Source organism: Anser cygnoides, chromosome 3 (assembly GCF_040182565.1).
Source record: "Anser cygnoides isolate HZ-2024a breed goose chromosome 3, Taihu_goose_T2T_genome, whole genome shotgun sequence".
Lineage (NCBI taxonomy): Eukaryota > Metazoa > Chordata > Aves > Anseriformes > Anatidae > Anser > Anser cygnoides.
Window position 1 is genome coordinate 17,931,543 of NC_089875.1, and position 13,613 is coordinate 17,945,155.

Sequence of the window (13,613 nt, forward strand, 5' to 3'; positions counted from 1 at the left end):
AGACCCAAAGACGCCTACTGGCAGCACCCGACCAGCTCCCCCATAATGGCTCACTTCACAGTTGGGACTACTCCACACTCCCAGGGCAGACCAGCCCTGCTCTGAGACCTGGATCCTGAAAATATTCAAACATTTAAAACACAAAGTATTGTTCCTGTCTACATTCTAAAGAAACTTTCATACATCTGTGCATCCGATGTATACCTACACAATCACCCAGTCACAGTTGGCGTCTTATTTCCCATTCTGTATCAAATTAAAATTATAGATAATAAACCTTCACTTATGTTTCTCAAAAGTTATGTTTCCCAAATAAGAGGAAATTTTAATTGTTACTGCTAACTGCCATTCAGACTACAGTCTTCTGTAATAGCACTATTAAGTTTGATTTACCACTCCTCATTCTCATTTGAGAAATAAAATTATTACCCTTAAAGAATTAAACAGCTCCACAAAAGAGTAGCTGGAATAAATCAGGAAATTTCTCACCTTATAGCAACCTGCTTCACAGAATGATTATCACTATTCCCAACTTTTAAACTCACTTATTGAAGGGGAAAAAAAAAATCATACTCAAAATGCAACTTTGCTGATATGTTTTACGTAGAAAATCTTCTCCCACCTCAAAGCACAATCTTGCTGGACTGAACAGTCTCCTACCCTCAAGAACTGTACAGACAAAAAGCGACAAAAGAATATTTCATAAAACAAGATTCGCTAAGTACCTCCAAGCACTTCAGCAGAGGCATGATATCTCCCCAAAGTTACAAGAGACATATTAATCCCTCTCTCTCTCTCTCTATATATATATATATTATTTTTCATAAAACTTTCATAGTCTTACTTTTATGAGAGTTAAAATTATTCAAATAGCACTTTCATAGCAAATCTGTCAGAAAGGCAGCACAGTTTTATTGAATACTGGTTGTGAATAGTTCCAGTCCACAGATTCAGACAATATTTTTCCAATGTGAGGATATGCAGATATCCAATTAATTCTCATGTAGTAAGTTTTGAAATCCAATTTACAATATAAGCTAATTAAGCGTGAGCTTTAAAAAAGTCAACATACCAACAGAAAACAAACTCTTACAAGTCAGATCATTAAATGTGAAGAACGGGCTTTTGGCACTGCCTGATCTGCATTTAAGATATTAATCTTTTCATGTTTATGATGACAGCAAGCCAAGGACCAGCTGCAGAGCAGCAAAAGGATTAATTTTAGATTACATCCTTCAACCTTTTTTCATGTATTAGTTTTCATCAAGTGAATAAGACAAATCAAATTATTCTGTACCTACAAGATAGCCAGACCAAAAGAAGGGAACAGCAGAGCCAGAAGGCCAGAAAGAAATGGGATTGCCCCTTTTGGCAACTGCCTAGTTTTACTGGATTAGAGGTTACATGACATTATGCCCTTATTTATTTTAGCAGGCTAAATTCCCCATCAAGAGATGAACTAAGCAGCCACACGAACACCAGTGCCAATAAAAAGGGAAATGATGACAATCCACATTTGGGGAGGCATGACTACATCTTTTGATTTGAATTACAAAACAGTTCTCTCAGTGTTGCAGGCTGCTTGCATGATGTGAAAGAGTCAAAAACCAAAACAAAACCAAAAAAAAAAAATCACACTGAATTCTGACCGCCAAAGACCACCAAAGGCAATACTACATACAGGACTACTAGCTGTGAACAAGTGTTAAGGGCATGAATACAATGCAACTTACTAATTTAAATACAGACAAGAACAACTAGTTTCACAATACGTTTTGAACACTGCTGCTGTACCCTCAATGCAATATTTAGGCTTCTAGAAAACAAATGAACATCGTTTTCAGAATTTCTAATAAACCTCCATTTTTCAAATCATAACAAAGAACAATGAAGACAACAGAGCAAGTACTGCATAGTCATGGGCAAATTCATAAAGCCTGTGTAGTGAAACTGCCCCACCCAAAACCTTCTATAGAAACTGAAGGTGGGAAGCAGCTAAGGCTGCTTCTCAGCATAATACTTTACATTGCGGGGGGAGGTTAATTAAATACAGCATTTTGGGATCCAGTGATGAAACAACATTATTATATGGTCTTTAAAGACTAGGTAAAGATCAGGAAAGGAATTTCCATGATTTTTATTTAATGATTTACTGCTCGCTAGCTTCCATATATTACTAAAATTAAGCAGTTATGTTTATTACACTCCATCTATACTAATACTCTCTCAAATTGCTAACCCTTAAACTTGTGCAAAGAGCATACCATGCAAGTTCTACTTCTTTGCTGTAAGACATGTATTTCTTCATTTGCATTCATTCCATAAAGCAAAAAAACTCTAAAATGTATGCAAACAAATCCCTTATACCCTTTATACATGCTAAATGAAATTAAATTACATGTCAAGACAAAACTATCTTGCATAAAGTTTCCATTGCAGTTTCCTTACACGTCACCTTTCCAATGTTTGTGGATATAAATTAAACAGATCAGAAAAAAATAGTATGTTCATAGTTCTTACATGAAGAATAAACCATATTCTTGTACGCAACATTCAAAACAGTAATCACCAAGTACACTGTTACAAAGCAGACAGCTTTGCACACATACATAGTGAAAGTTTTCTTATCGCCACAGAGTAGACTATTCATTCTTTAAACTGGAAACTTAATTAACTTTGGCCGTGATTTAAAAAAAAATCCTGAATGATTTGCCTCAGTCTACCAACAACAGCAGCCTTCAGGAATCCCAGGTCTCAGAGACTAGAGTAAAAGGCTGGAGCAAGGAAGATATACCCTTGGTGTTAGAGAAGCAGGTCAGGAAATACTTAAGCAAATTGGATGTTCTTAAGTCTATGGGCCATGACGAGATGCACTCACAAGTGCACAGGGAGCTGGCAGATATGACTGCAAGGCTATAATCTTTGCAAGGCTCTATAATCTTCGGTCAACCATGGCAACTGGGATAAGTGCCTGAAGACTGGAAAAAAGCAAACGCCACTCCTACCTTCAAGAAGGGCAAGAAGGAGGACCCAAGGAACTAGAGGACAGTCAAACTCACCTTGATCTCTAGGAAGGTGACTGTCCTGGAAACCAATTCCACATGCACATGAAGCAGAAGAAAAACATCAAGAGTAGATGACGTATTCATAAAGGGGAAGTCATGCTTGACCAACCTCATAAGATTCTATAATGAAACTACCAGCCTGATGGATGAGAACTGTGGAGATTGTCCTCTAGACTTCAGTAATGTCTTTGACACTGTCCCCCATAAGATCTTCATAGAGAAGATGTTGAATTATGAGCTGGTTGAGCATACAATGAAGTGGATCAAAAATTGGCTGAAGAGCTGGACACAGAGAGTACTGGTGCATAGTTCAAGGGGAGGAAAAGGATTAAAGAAATGTTAGATCTTCAAGTTCCAAACATGTTACCAGAGAACTCAGAGACTATAACTTTTAAAATGACAAAGGTAATGTTTTTCTAACATTTCTAGAGGCCTACTGCGAAGCCAACACCACTTACATAGCACTGGAATGACAACTTCTTTCATGCAAAATATTTATTGCGCTATGATATGCATGACAATATCAAATTACACTTCTGTCTTCCAGTTTGTTCAGATTCAACCTGTGTTTCAGAACCATCTTTGCAGGTATCGGAGGCACTCCCAGTGTTTAGCTGAAGTGCATTTTAATTAAGTCATTTAGACAAACCTCCAAGCTGCTCATATTCTCCCCTCCCTTCATGAGGGCACAGGCCACCACCTACTAATTTAACTGCCTGAAATCAGTCCGTTGCTTTAGAGAAGTACTGGCCTGTACTTGGAAAAGTACTGAAGGTCTTTACAAAGCTGCTAACCAAAGCAACAAACCAAACAAAGCCTCCCTGTAATGCTTTGCAGGGACAGTTGTAGGTTAGGTTTTCATTACTCTGGCGTTCTTTTCTATCACAGACTAAAGTATGTGGGAAGGGAATTCAGGGCCTATAGTCCCAGTCTTTGTTCAAAATGGGGCTAGTATCAGCTGAACATTTAACAAGAACAGAGATCCCTCAAACTCTGAGTACCCGTTCCACAGAATGACCATACTCACTGTGAAGATTTTTTTTCTTTATATCCAAATCATATGTCCTCTGTTGCAACTTATCTCTGTTTCATCTCATCCTTTTGCTGAACCCCTACAATAAGCACCTAGCTTCACCTTCTCTGTAACACTTGCCCACAAGGTAGTTAAAACCATCAGTAAGGTGCCCTTAGCCTTCCCTTCTCCAAGCCACAGGCCAGCTCCCTCAGCCTCCCCTCATATACCGCCGTATGCTCCAGCCCACTGCCCTCCTTGGTGTCTCTGCTGGCCTGGCTCCCGTTTGCCAGTCCGCCCGTAACGCAAAGCCCCAGACTGGCTATGGTATTCTTGATGCAGCCTCACAGCTGCCAAGTAGATGTGAACAATGATTTTCCTCAATCTGCTCTTCCTAATGGAGCCCAGTGGTCCTAATGGTCACCCTTCAGTGCTGCAAATGCACACTGCTGACTTGTCCACCAGGATATGAGATTTAAGCACCATGCCTCACTCTTGTGTGGCTCAAGTCCTTCAAGAGAGCCAGAGCCTACGATCATGTTCCTTCTTGTTATCTAAAGGCAGCTTTGTCCACTTCCTCACCTGGGGGCACATCCACTGCAGATGTTCTCTGTTGACACCCCCACCTTGTTCTCTTCCTAATTCTGACCCATAAGCTCTTGATAAGCCTGCTGCCCTCTCTACAGCAGAGCTCTGCACATTCGCACCTTCTGCAGAGACATAACCCTTAGAATCATAGAATATCCCGAGTTGGAAGGGACCCACAAGGATCATCGAGTCCAACTCCTGGCACCACACAGGTCTACCCAAAAATTCAGACCATGTGACTAAGTGCACAACCCTTCCACCTTCCCTGTCTGACCTCCATAAAGAGCATGTGTTACAGCACTGCAGTTACATGATCACGTTTCTGTGATCTGAGGGAGATCACAAACCTGCAATGCCCACAGACTTTTCATTTCAGCTGGACGTTTCTCATCCATGTTAAGAATTCAAATGCACCTGAGACGAGTCCCCAGTCATACAGCTTCTTACAGGGCACTGCGAACACTTACCCTGCTGAGCTACCCCACATGGATTACCCAACTCGGTCCCTCCATTTGTCTGCTAGAGAAAGCATATGACAGGATGAATTTAGCATGACTAAATAAAGCATGGAAAGGAATTAAAGTCTTCCTACGCTAGCTAGCAACAAGTTACTTTTTCCATTTTTAAACAAGCTGCTACCTCAATTTTCATTTAAGATCAATTCATGAGAATGTTCTACGAACAGGGAGATTTTACCCTGCTAGACCTTTATTCACCTCAAGTTCCCTAAATCTATTACTTTCTGACTCTGCTAGATATAGAATTGGTTTCTCCAATTTGGTCCTCGTGCAGCATAGGTATTCAAAAATCTGCAAAAAAAGCTCAAAACAGTCTTGAAATAGAAAACAATCCTTTAATACAGCCTGTAACTCCTGTGGAACTGAGACCCCCACACCTCTTCTGCTACAGGACACAGCCACAGTATACACTGAGGACTAAAAAGGTCTGATGGAACCTTGTATTCGTGCTGTGTAAAAATACAATTTTGTACTCAGAAAGAGATAGTTTCCCTCAGAAAGTAATAATAAATATATATATAATAACAGAACAAGCACTATTTTACATTCTTCTGCATTTCTCAAACTTTCTTATATCTGAAAAAATAAACAAAACCTACTGAAGTTGCTTGCTGTACTTCACTAAACCATGTTACCCAATTAATATACATATTTGCAATCCAATTTTCATTTCCCATCTCTGGAACTACATTCTAATTTCAAAAATATGCTGACTACAAAAGGAGTAAGAACCTCATGTACTTGCCATCTGAATTCACTGTATGGCGAAAGCAGTGTTGTCTCTTGCATACTTATGACCGATCATTATTTTTTTAATCATGGAAAACCAGACAGACATGGGCAGAACCCCACGTCTTTCAAGACAGACAAGAACCAGGAACCTCTGTTCTCTTAGTTCTCATTAGAAGCTGTTCCAGTAGGTAAACTTTGTTATCTGAAGCACCTGCACTGCATACATTAATTCATGTTGTTACTGTATCCTGTATGGATGGTTAATACAGATTACTGATAAAACAACTGTGTTCCATTTAACCATAAATGCAACACCACGTTGCAGGTTACAAACTACTGAAAGTTGACCCACTTAGCTCCAAAAGATGAGTTGCACCATCTACAGGCCTTAGCAGAGGGTTACAAAAGTCTCGAGTTTTTGAAATAAACCGTCAAACATCCAACTCTACACTTCTGAAATAAAAAGTTAAGTGAAGATACTTCCTGGGTAAGCAAAAACAATGGGCTTACTCCAAAACAATGTCATCTAACATCAGTCAAACCTGGATAGTTTAGGCTAGTTTGCTAAGAGGCTTGCAATAGGTGCTTTAAAATGGGGTGCTTTATTGTGACAGACATTCAAGCTAAGAAATAATCGGTTACCCACCTTGATAACAAAAGAAGCACTGGTTTTCTATGAACAGTAAAGGACCAGACATCCAGATATTTTCTTCGCTAACTATCTAGGTGCTCTAAAATTATACTGTGTGAAAATTCTGAATTCTTAAAACAACCACAATATACAGTGCAGCATACAAAAGATAACTTGGCTATCACAAATATTTGAAAAGATATTTAAATCTGGCAACGCATCTTATCAGTCCAACTAACAATTTATCTTATGTTTGTTCCTTTGAATTAAAAAAGAACAGCCCTACACACTCTGAATAGCATTAAGATTAGGAGGATGGTATATCAGCAGTTTATGAGTAAAATACATTGCTTTTATCTGGAGGCCAAATAATTAAATTCATTAAAGCAGTCCTTGAAAGAAAGACACGTTCAGACAAGCTTAGCTATGATGCAGCAATGCTGCAGAATAAACTGAAAGGTACGACTATTTTTTCTTTTAGTCTGTACTTATGGACACTACTTTCAATAAATTGCAACCCTGGTGGTTTTGTGGCTAGGCAAGATACAGGAGGTTATCAATGACCTCCTTAAAATGTTTCAAAGTTGGATACACCAACCTTTACAAGCCTCACTGATGTTAACTCCACCCAACTACTCCCTTCCTCCTTTAAATACAGCTTTTGCTAAATACAACCACCATCAGCCATACAGAATCACAACACAGAATGTAGAGATGATCGTAACTCTACAGAACAGTACAAGTTACATTTTCTGCCCCCTATCGTTTAACCCCAACTTTATAAGGAAAACACTGTCTTTCTTCCAGATTTGCAGGACTTTTGATGCACAATAAGCAGCAAACAAGACTGATAAAAAAGTTAAAATTTCCAATGTTTACTCTGGCATAAGAAAACCACAAATGGGAGTAACTAATTTCAAAATTTTAAAACCAGCATAACCATAAAATTAAAGTTGTCATGGATTTCAGGAACCAGAACCGACAGAGGTAGAAGATCCTAACCATATAACCAAGAACTAACAATTAAAGCTATGTAACACATGCAGGAGTAAGATAAAGCATTCAGTAAATCTGAGAACAAATATTTCATGTCAACCTCAAAGAGTTTTAAGCAAGTTTTGATTAAGTTATTAGGCATCATTCCTAAAATGATTTGAAAACGCATACATTTGTTGAAAAAAGACAAACGATTCAGTCTGTAAAACTAGAGAGAAGACTACTGTTTGTATAACTTCTTTAAACATCCCCTTGTACAAGCCAAAATGTCATTGTTGGCAGTATTGATCTGTGCTAAAGCTCAAGACATTACAGGTACGTTCATATACGCTGTTATCTGAAATATGAAATGCACTTGAAACGCACTAACCTGCCATTTACTTGAGTTGCATCAAGTTTAGTTTTAGGTGATAGGGGAATAGCTATATTCAGTAGAAGTTTAAAAGAAACTGTATGCTTTCTTTGTGTGGTGAATATAATCAAGAAATAAACACACATGCAAACTTTCTGTGGGAATACGGCATTTGCAGTTTTCATTTCTGGAGGACTGAGAATTAGTTGTACAATCTTAGCAGTGAGTTGAGAAATTCTGTAAAGCTTCATATCAACTGATACTGCTCTCTACTGGTAGGGCAGACACATGGTGACAGGTGGCAGTATGAAACGTCAAGAAAGATTAAAGACCATACTTGGGCCACAATATCTAGGCAAGATATGGTTAAGTGTGTCCTGTTGCAACCAAAAGTATTTTCTAGAAATACAAAGAGGTCACTACTGCTTAATTTATTCACTGGTAAACTGGAAGTGGCATCAGGATACCATTACACAGACTGAGCATTTGTAGTATGAAGAACAGTTAGAAAGTGGTTGCTGCAGTGCCTTAGCATGCAGCATTAATTATTTGACCATCTAAATATATACCTCCTTTCTAAAAGGTCATAATTGTAAAAGTATTTAATCCAGCAGTGAGCTGTCATTATATATCTCATAGAGCAAAAGACCTTCTGCTCTGTTTAGCTACAGTATGTTAGAAGATTGCACACTTTCAGCTACCATTTCTAACACAGCAAGCGTTAAACATTTTTTGTTTAGTTGGTTGTTTTTTGTGTGTGTTTTTGTTTTTTTGCTTAAGAAGAAAAAGACTTCTGTGAAATAGTTACTAATTTGCATACGTCTGTGAAGCATGCAACACCTTTACCTTTCTTCAATTCTATTCTTGTCCATAAGTGGCTGTTTGATCCACTGATTAACTAGTCTTTGTCCTTGAGGGGTTCTGCATTTATTTAGTAAACCAGATAGGGACTGTGTAGTATTAGCATTTTCAACAGAACTCTGGAAAAAAAAAAAAAAAAAAGAGTTAGTGAAGTTTACTGACACCCACCGAATGGCACTCAAGTTTGCTACTTAAATACAGATCAGAGAGTTTTTTCTGTAGACAACTTGGCACCATCAAAAAAAAAATCGAATGAAACAGCACAGCATTAAAGCAGCTACACTCTGGTCCCTGGAACATGGCAAGCAATGAATAGTATTTTGATACTAGCTGAATCATCAGAAAAATGAGAGACGTGCCTAGTCATTGGATGGTCATTCCTTTGAATAGGAAAAGTGAAAACATATTTGCTAGTTTGCTCTTTGTAAGGTGAAAAAAAGGAGGGGGGGGGGTAATCCTGTCCATTTAAAAAGAAAAAAAAAAAAAAGGCAGAAACAAGTCTTTGGTTCAAGGGTTAGAATTCCCAGTTAGAACGCCATGGTGCTTTCGGAATGTTCTTAAATTCCATCTTGTTCATTGGTCTACCTGCTGCAGCCAGCCCTCCATTTCCATCACCAACAGCAGTGCTCCTGGCATATGCTTCCTCTTTCCTTAATATGAACTAATTCAGACTTCAATTCTCTTTTCCAAAGCCAGCATGACTGTAGAAAGCAACAGTACTTCGGAGTTCTTTATCATAATATGATCCAACTATAGAGTTCTTCTCTCACCCCAAGTCTGCTCCTGCCACTGGAGACATGAACTTCTCAGACTAAAACAAAGGGAAGTCAAAGCATTCCCTCCTCTGCTTAGGCAGTCACCTCAGCAGCTACAACCAAGTACTTCTAAGGGACTTCCCATATCTGCATTTTACACGCAGACACTTGTTTGTGGCCACTTCCTACCTCTCTTATGATCTTCTCTTCTACATTGAAAGAAGGCTAACAAAACAAAAAAAAACAGCAAACAAAAACAGTGGTAACAGTGACTAACTAAAACATACATTATACAACGGTAGCTAAAAACAAAGCCAAAAACCAGAAACTATCCTTAATCAGGATCTGGGGAGCTGAGACTTGACTGTCAGGCTACTACTGTCCTACTGTCAACAGCTAAACAAGCATACAGCCAAACACTGATCAATTCAATTGTGCATTTCTTACCTGGAAAAGGTTGAGGGCTTGGACAGCCGCATTATCTAGAACCATGTATTGACTAAGATCAAAAGTAGTCAGTTCAAATTGTCCAAAATTAGACTCATCCGACAGCAACTCTAAAAACTTGATAATGGCTGACAAAGATGAAATAGCGACCTGAAGTTGGAAAAAAAAAAAGAATCTAGTTCGAAATACTCCTGAATCTGGGAGCATTTGATAATAAACAAAATTACAAGAAATACAATCAGGCAATGTCTCTCAGCCATATCAATTATATCAGATGCACTCCTTTTTTCTAGGGCATGGCAGCTCCTTTCTAGGTAGGTGCAAGAAAAATGAACTAGACATTTGCATAATCTGATAAACAAACTAAGATGTAAAATACATGTTTGCCAGCTTTCCAAAGCTGTTATCAGCTGGCCCAGGAACACATTTCTGGCCCGGGAACACAAACGAGTTATTGCACGTAAATAAGACACCATGGATCATCTGAGGACATGGTTTCAGGGTTAGTTTTCAGACAGAACAAGGATCTGATCTGGCTCACCAACATGGCCTTACAAATGTTAGTGCCAGCACAAAAGAGAGGGAGCAGCATTACTGACTTGTTCAGTTGTAACAGACTTCAAACAATTTTGAACTGTTATGAAATCACACATTAAGGGAGAATAACTCTGCTGATGCTCATTGCAAATGTAAGGTACAATCAAAGGCATTTTAAAACAAATTAAAACATGTTTTATCTCAAGGAAATTAACTCTTGTTTACAGCTGACTAAGAGAACAAGTACACTCAGTTGATATGCAGGCACTACATCGCATGTTTGAGCCGTAAGATGATATAAAACATTAAAATATTAGCATACACAGTACTCTATTTCCAAATGAGTTTGCCCATTATGCAAATTAATTTAAGGATTGTTCTTGAGTTCTCATGTAGACAGATTATGAATAGGACATACCTCCTGCTTACAGTCAATTTGTTTACTAGTTTACTACTTTAAAGAGATATTTGATACCTCACTTTTTTCCAGAACCCCTAGAATCTGACTTTGACATAAAGAGTCAAGCAGGGCAGAACTGCTAAGCACTTCAACAAGAATGCAGCTTAATATGCCATGGGTTATACAATGTACTTTCCCAGAAGTGCAGGAATAGAGTATAAAACAGGATCAAGAAGGGTAGAGATCAGTTTACAACACGTGCATATACCACTCTGCTTCTGAAAAACAGGGGCACATTAAACAGTGCTCTATGCTCACCTGCTTCTCCATCTCTGGCAATGCTGCACTATTAATTTGTTCTTCTTTTTTTGATTTTAGCAAGCGATTGAGATCCTGAACGATATCTTTTGTTGTGAATTCCGCCTTCTTTCTGTCTGTAATCAGGATTCCTCCTCTCTGAACGACCTGTCATGCATAAGCAGACACAGTTATCAATTATTTTCAATTTCCAGCGGATAGATTTTCATCTCCTGAGGGGAGACACACTGAGGAGACATTTATTTACTGCTGATTTGCAGAGAGAATGACACAAGATTTTACCCTTACAATTTTTTCTGATTAAAACGCAAATAAGTCAGACGGATCATATACTTTATACGCGTAAACCAAAATTTCTTCAAGTTTACATAGCACTTCCTCATTTTTCCATAAATCACGGCACCTAGCTAAAAAGATAGAGATAGAGCTTTTTAGATAAAGTTTTGTCTAGCTGTAAGCCTAAGGCTATGAGCACAGGTAATTCCCTTACTTGTCGCAGTTTTCCCATCTCTCCTGCAGTCTCTCCTCCTGGTAGCACACACTCCTTAGGTCCCAGCTGAACCAGTAGAGCTTCAAGGTTTGAGAACTGATCATTATCTGGAAATTCACAGACGCTCAATTTTCTCAGCGTAGTGTCAACATACCCTACTCCTACAACTCTTTGTCCATCAGCAGTAGACAGCTTCACCCCCACAACCCCAATAGCCATTGACATATCATTGTTGGCAAAGAGAACTTCTTCAAACTGGGCAAGATTTCCCGGAGAACCCTGTTTAGAGAAAAAATATAGTTTTAAAGAGTGTGATAAACAGATAAACTTACTAAAAAAAAAAAAAAAGACAACAACAGATAAGAAAAATCCATTAATACAGAACATACAGCTGTTTTAACTTTTTTAACCATTGAAATTTTACATATCATATACAGAAAGTGAACTACCTCTGGCTTCTTTAATCTCCCAACCTATGACAAGTTCCTCCAGCAGTAGAATACTGGAATATACAACAGACCACATGATTTGCCACCCTACCACCAGTCAGTCACTGAAAATCTCAGAGTTCCAAACTGAAGGACACAGGAAACAGTAATTTCCCCCACACACACATCTGTAAAAAAGAAAAAAAAAAAAGGTAGAAAATTGTACCTTGTATGCTAGATACCAGTCATTTTCTTTGACAGATTTACTCCCTGCTTTATTCTTGTAAACTTCAACTCTGTAATGACGAACCAGGAGCAGATCTCTTACAAAAGATTCAAAGTTCATTTTGCTAAGCACAACACTTTCAAGTTTCTGATTTCCTAGGGGAAAAAAATAAAAGTTTTATTAGATGCCCGAATAACGTGTTCACGTTTATTTTCTGTAATCAAAATCCCCAAGAAACAGAGCTAACAGCCTTTGTGGTGGACGTTACTCTGATATTGAAAAGCACGCAAAGCCCATGAAACATAAAAACTCAACATTCAACTGATTAACGTTAAGCATGAAGAAAGTATACACCATATAACTTCGCAACATTAAGCTCCTTAAGATAATACTAAGGTTTGCCTCTTCTGACAAAATGCTTTTATCTAAATGCTCTTACATCTGTTGTCTGAAAGCTCTACCTTCTTAGTAGTTATTTTATAAAGAGATAAATAAAAAAGCAACAAGGGGCAGGCACAAGAGAAAATCTTAAGCAATACGTAATTAAATGTTATTCACTGCTGCAGGCCATCATGAGTCAACCACCTAAGAATGGAGACATCGTACATATGAATCTCACTGTTGTTAACCAATTTGTCACCTGCACAAGCATTGAGTCCTCAGCTATCGCAGAAAATGTCTCGGAATCATCTCCACAAATGGAAATCTGGCAGTGCTCTGATGCTAATAAATGGTGTTTATTGTGTCCAACCAGTCATCCGCATCTGACGGTTGTGCAGTGTGAGGTTATGGGGGGAGGTGTGTGTAAACACAGAGAGGTGTGTAAACAGAAGCACGCTGTCTGCTGCAGATCCTTTCCTACATTATCTGTCACATACACCCCACTCGGAATGACTAATAATTATCATTTCAAAGCAGCGAGAGGTCGGAAAATAAGAAGATTCGCATTTATTTACGCTTGCTGTGAAGCCGCAGCGAACCAGATCAGACACAAACACCTGGAGACCTCTCACCGCCTTCCCTCCCGCTCCTGCCAGCACAGGGCGCAGCACCACACGCTGCTCCGCTACACTTGGGCGCTGCGGCCTTCAGCAGGCCGCCACCTCCAGGCAGCGAGGCCAGAAGCGCCCAGGCCGGGAGGAGGCCACGCTCCTGGGCCGCCGCGCGGCCCCCGGCCTCCAGACCGGGCGGAACGGGCCGGCACGGACCCCAACGGACCCCAACGGACGGGACCGGCAGCTCGAGACCCCCCCGCCC

At 39.2% G+C, this 13,613-nt stretch overlaps 1 protein-coding gene across 1 annotated transcript in view; it reads right to left on the reverse strand.

The window, feature by feature from the left end:
• MSH2 (mutS homolog 2) overlaps positions 1-13,613 on the reverse strand; it is a 35,253-nt gene that overhangs the window by 21,317 nt on the left and 323 nt on the right. Inside the window, exons 2-6 of the mRNA XM_048078444.2 lie at positions 12,357-12,511; positions 11,703-11,981; positions 11,213-11,359; positions 9,958-10,107; positions 8,741-8,874 (exon numbers count right to left, since the gene is read on the reverse strand). Coding sequence (XP_047934401.1) covers positions 8,741-8,874; positions 9,958-10,107; positions 11,213-11,359; positions 11,703-11,981; positions 12,357-12,511 — 865 coding nt within the window. The remainder of the gene's footprint in view (positions 1-8,740; positions 8,875-9,957; positions 10,108-11,212; positions 11,360-11,702; positions 11,982-12,356; positions 12,512-13,613) is intronic.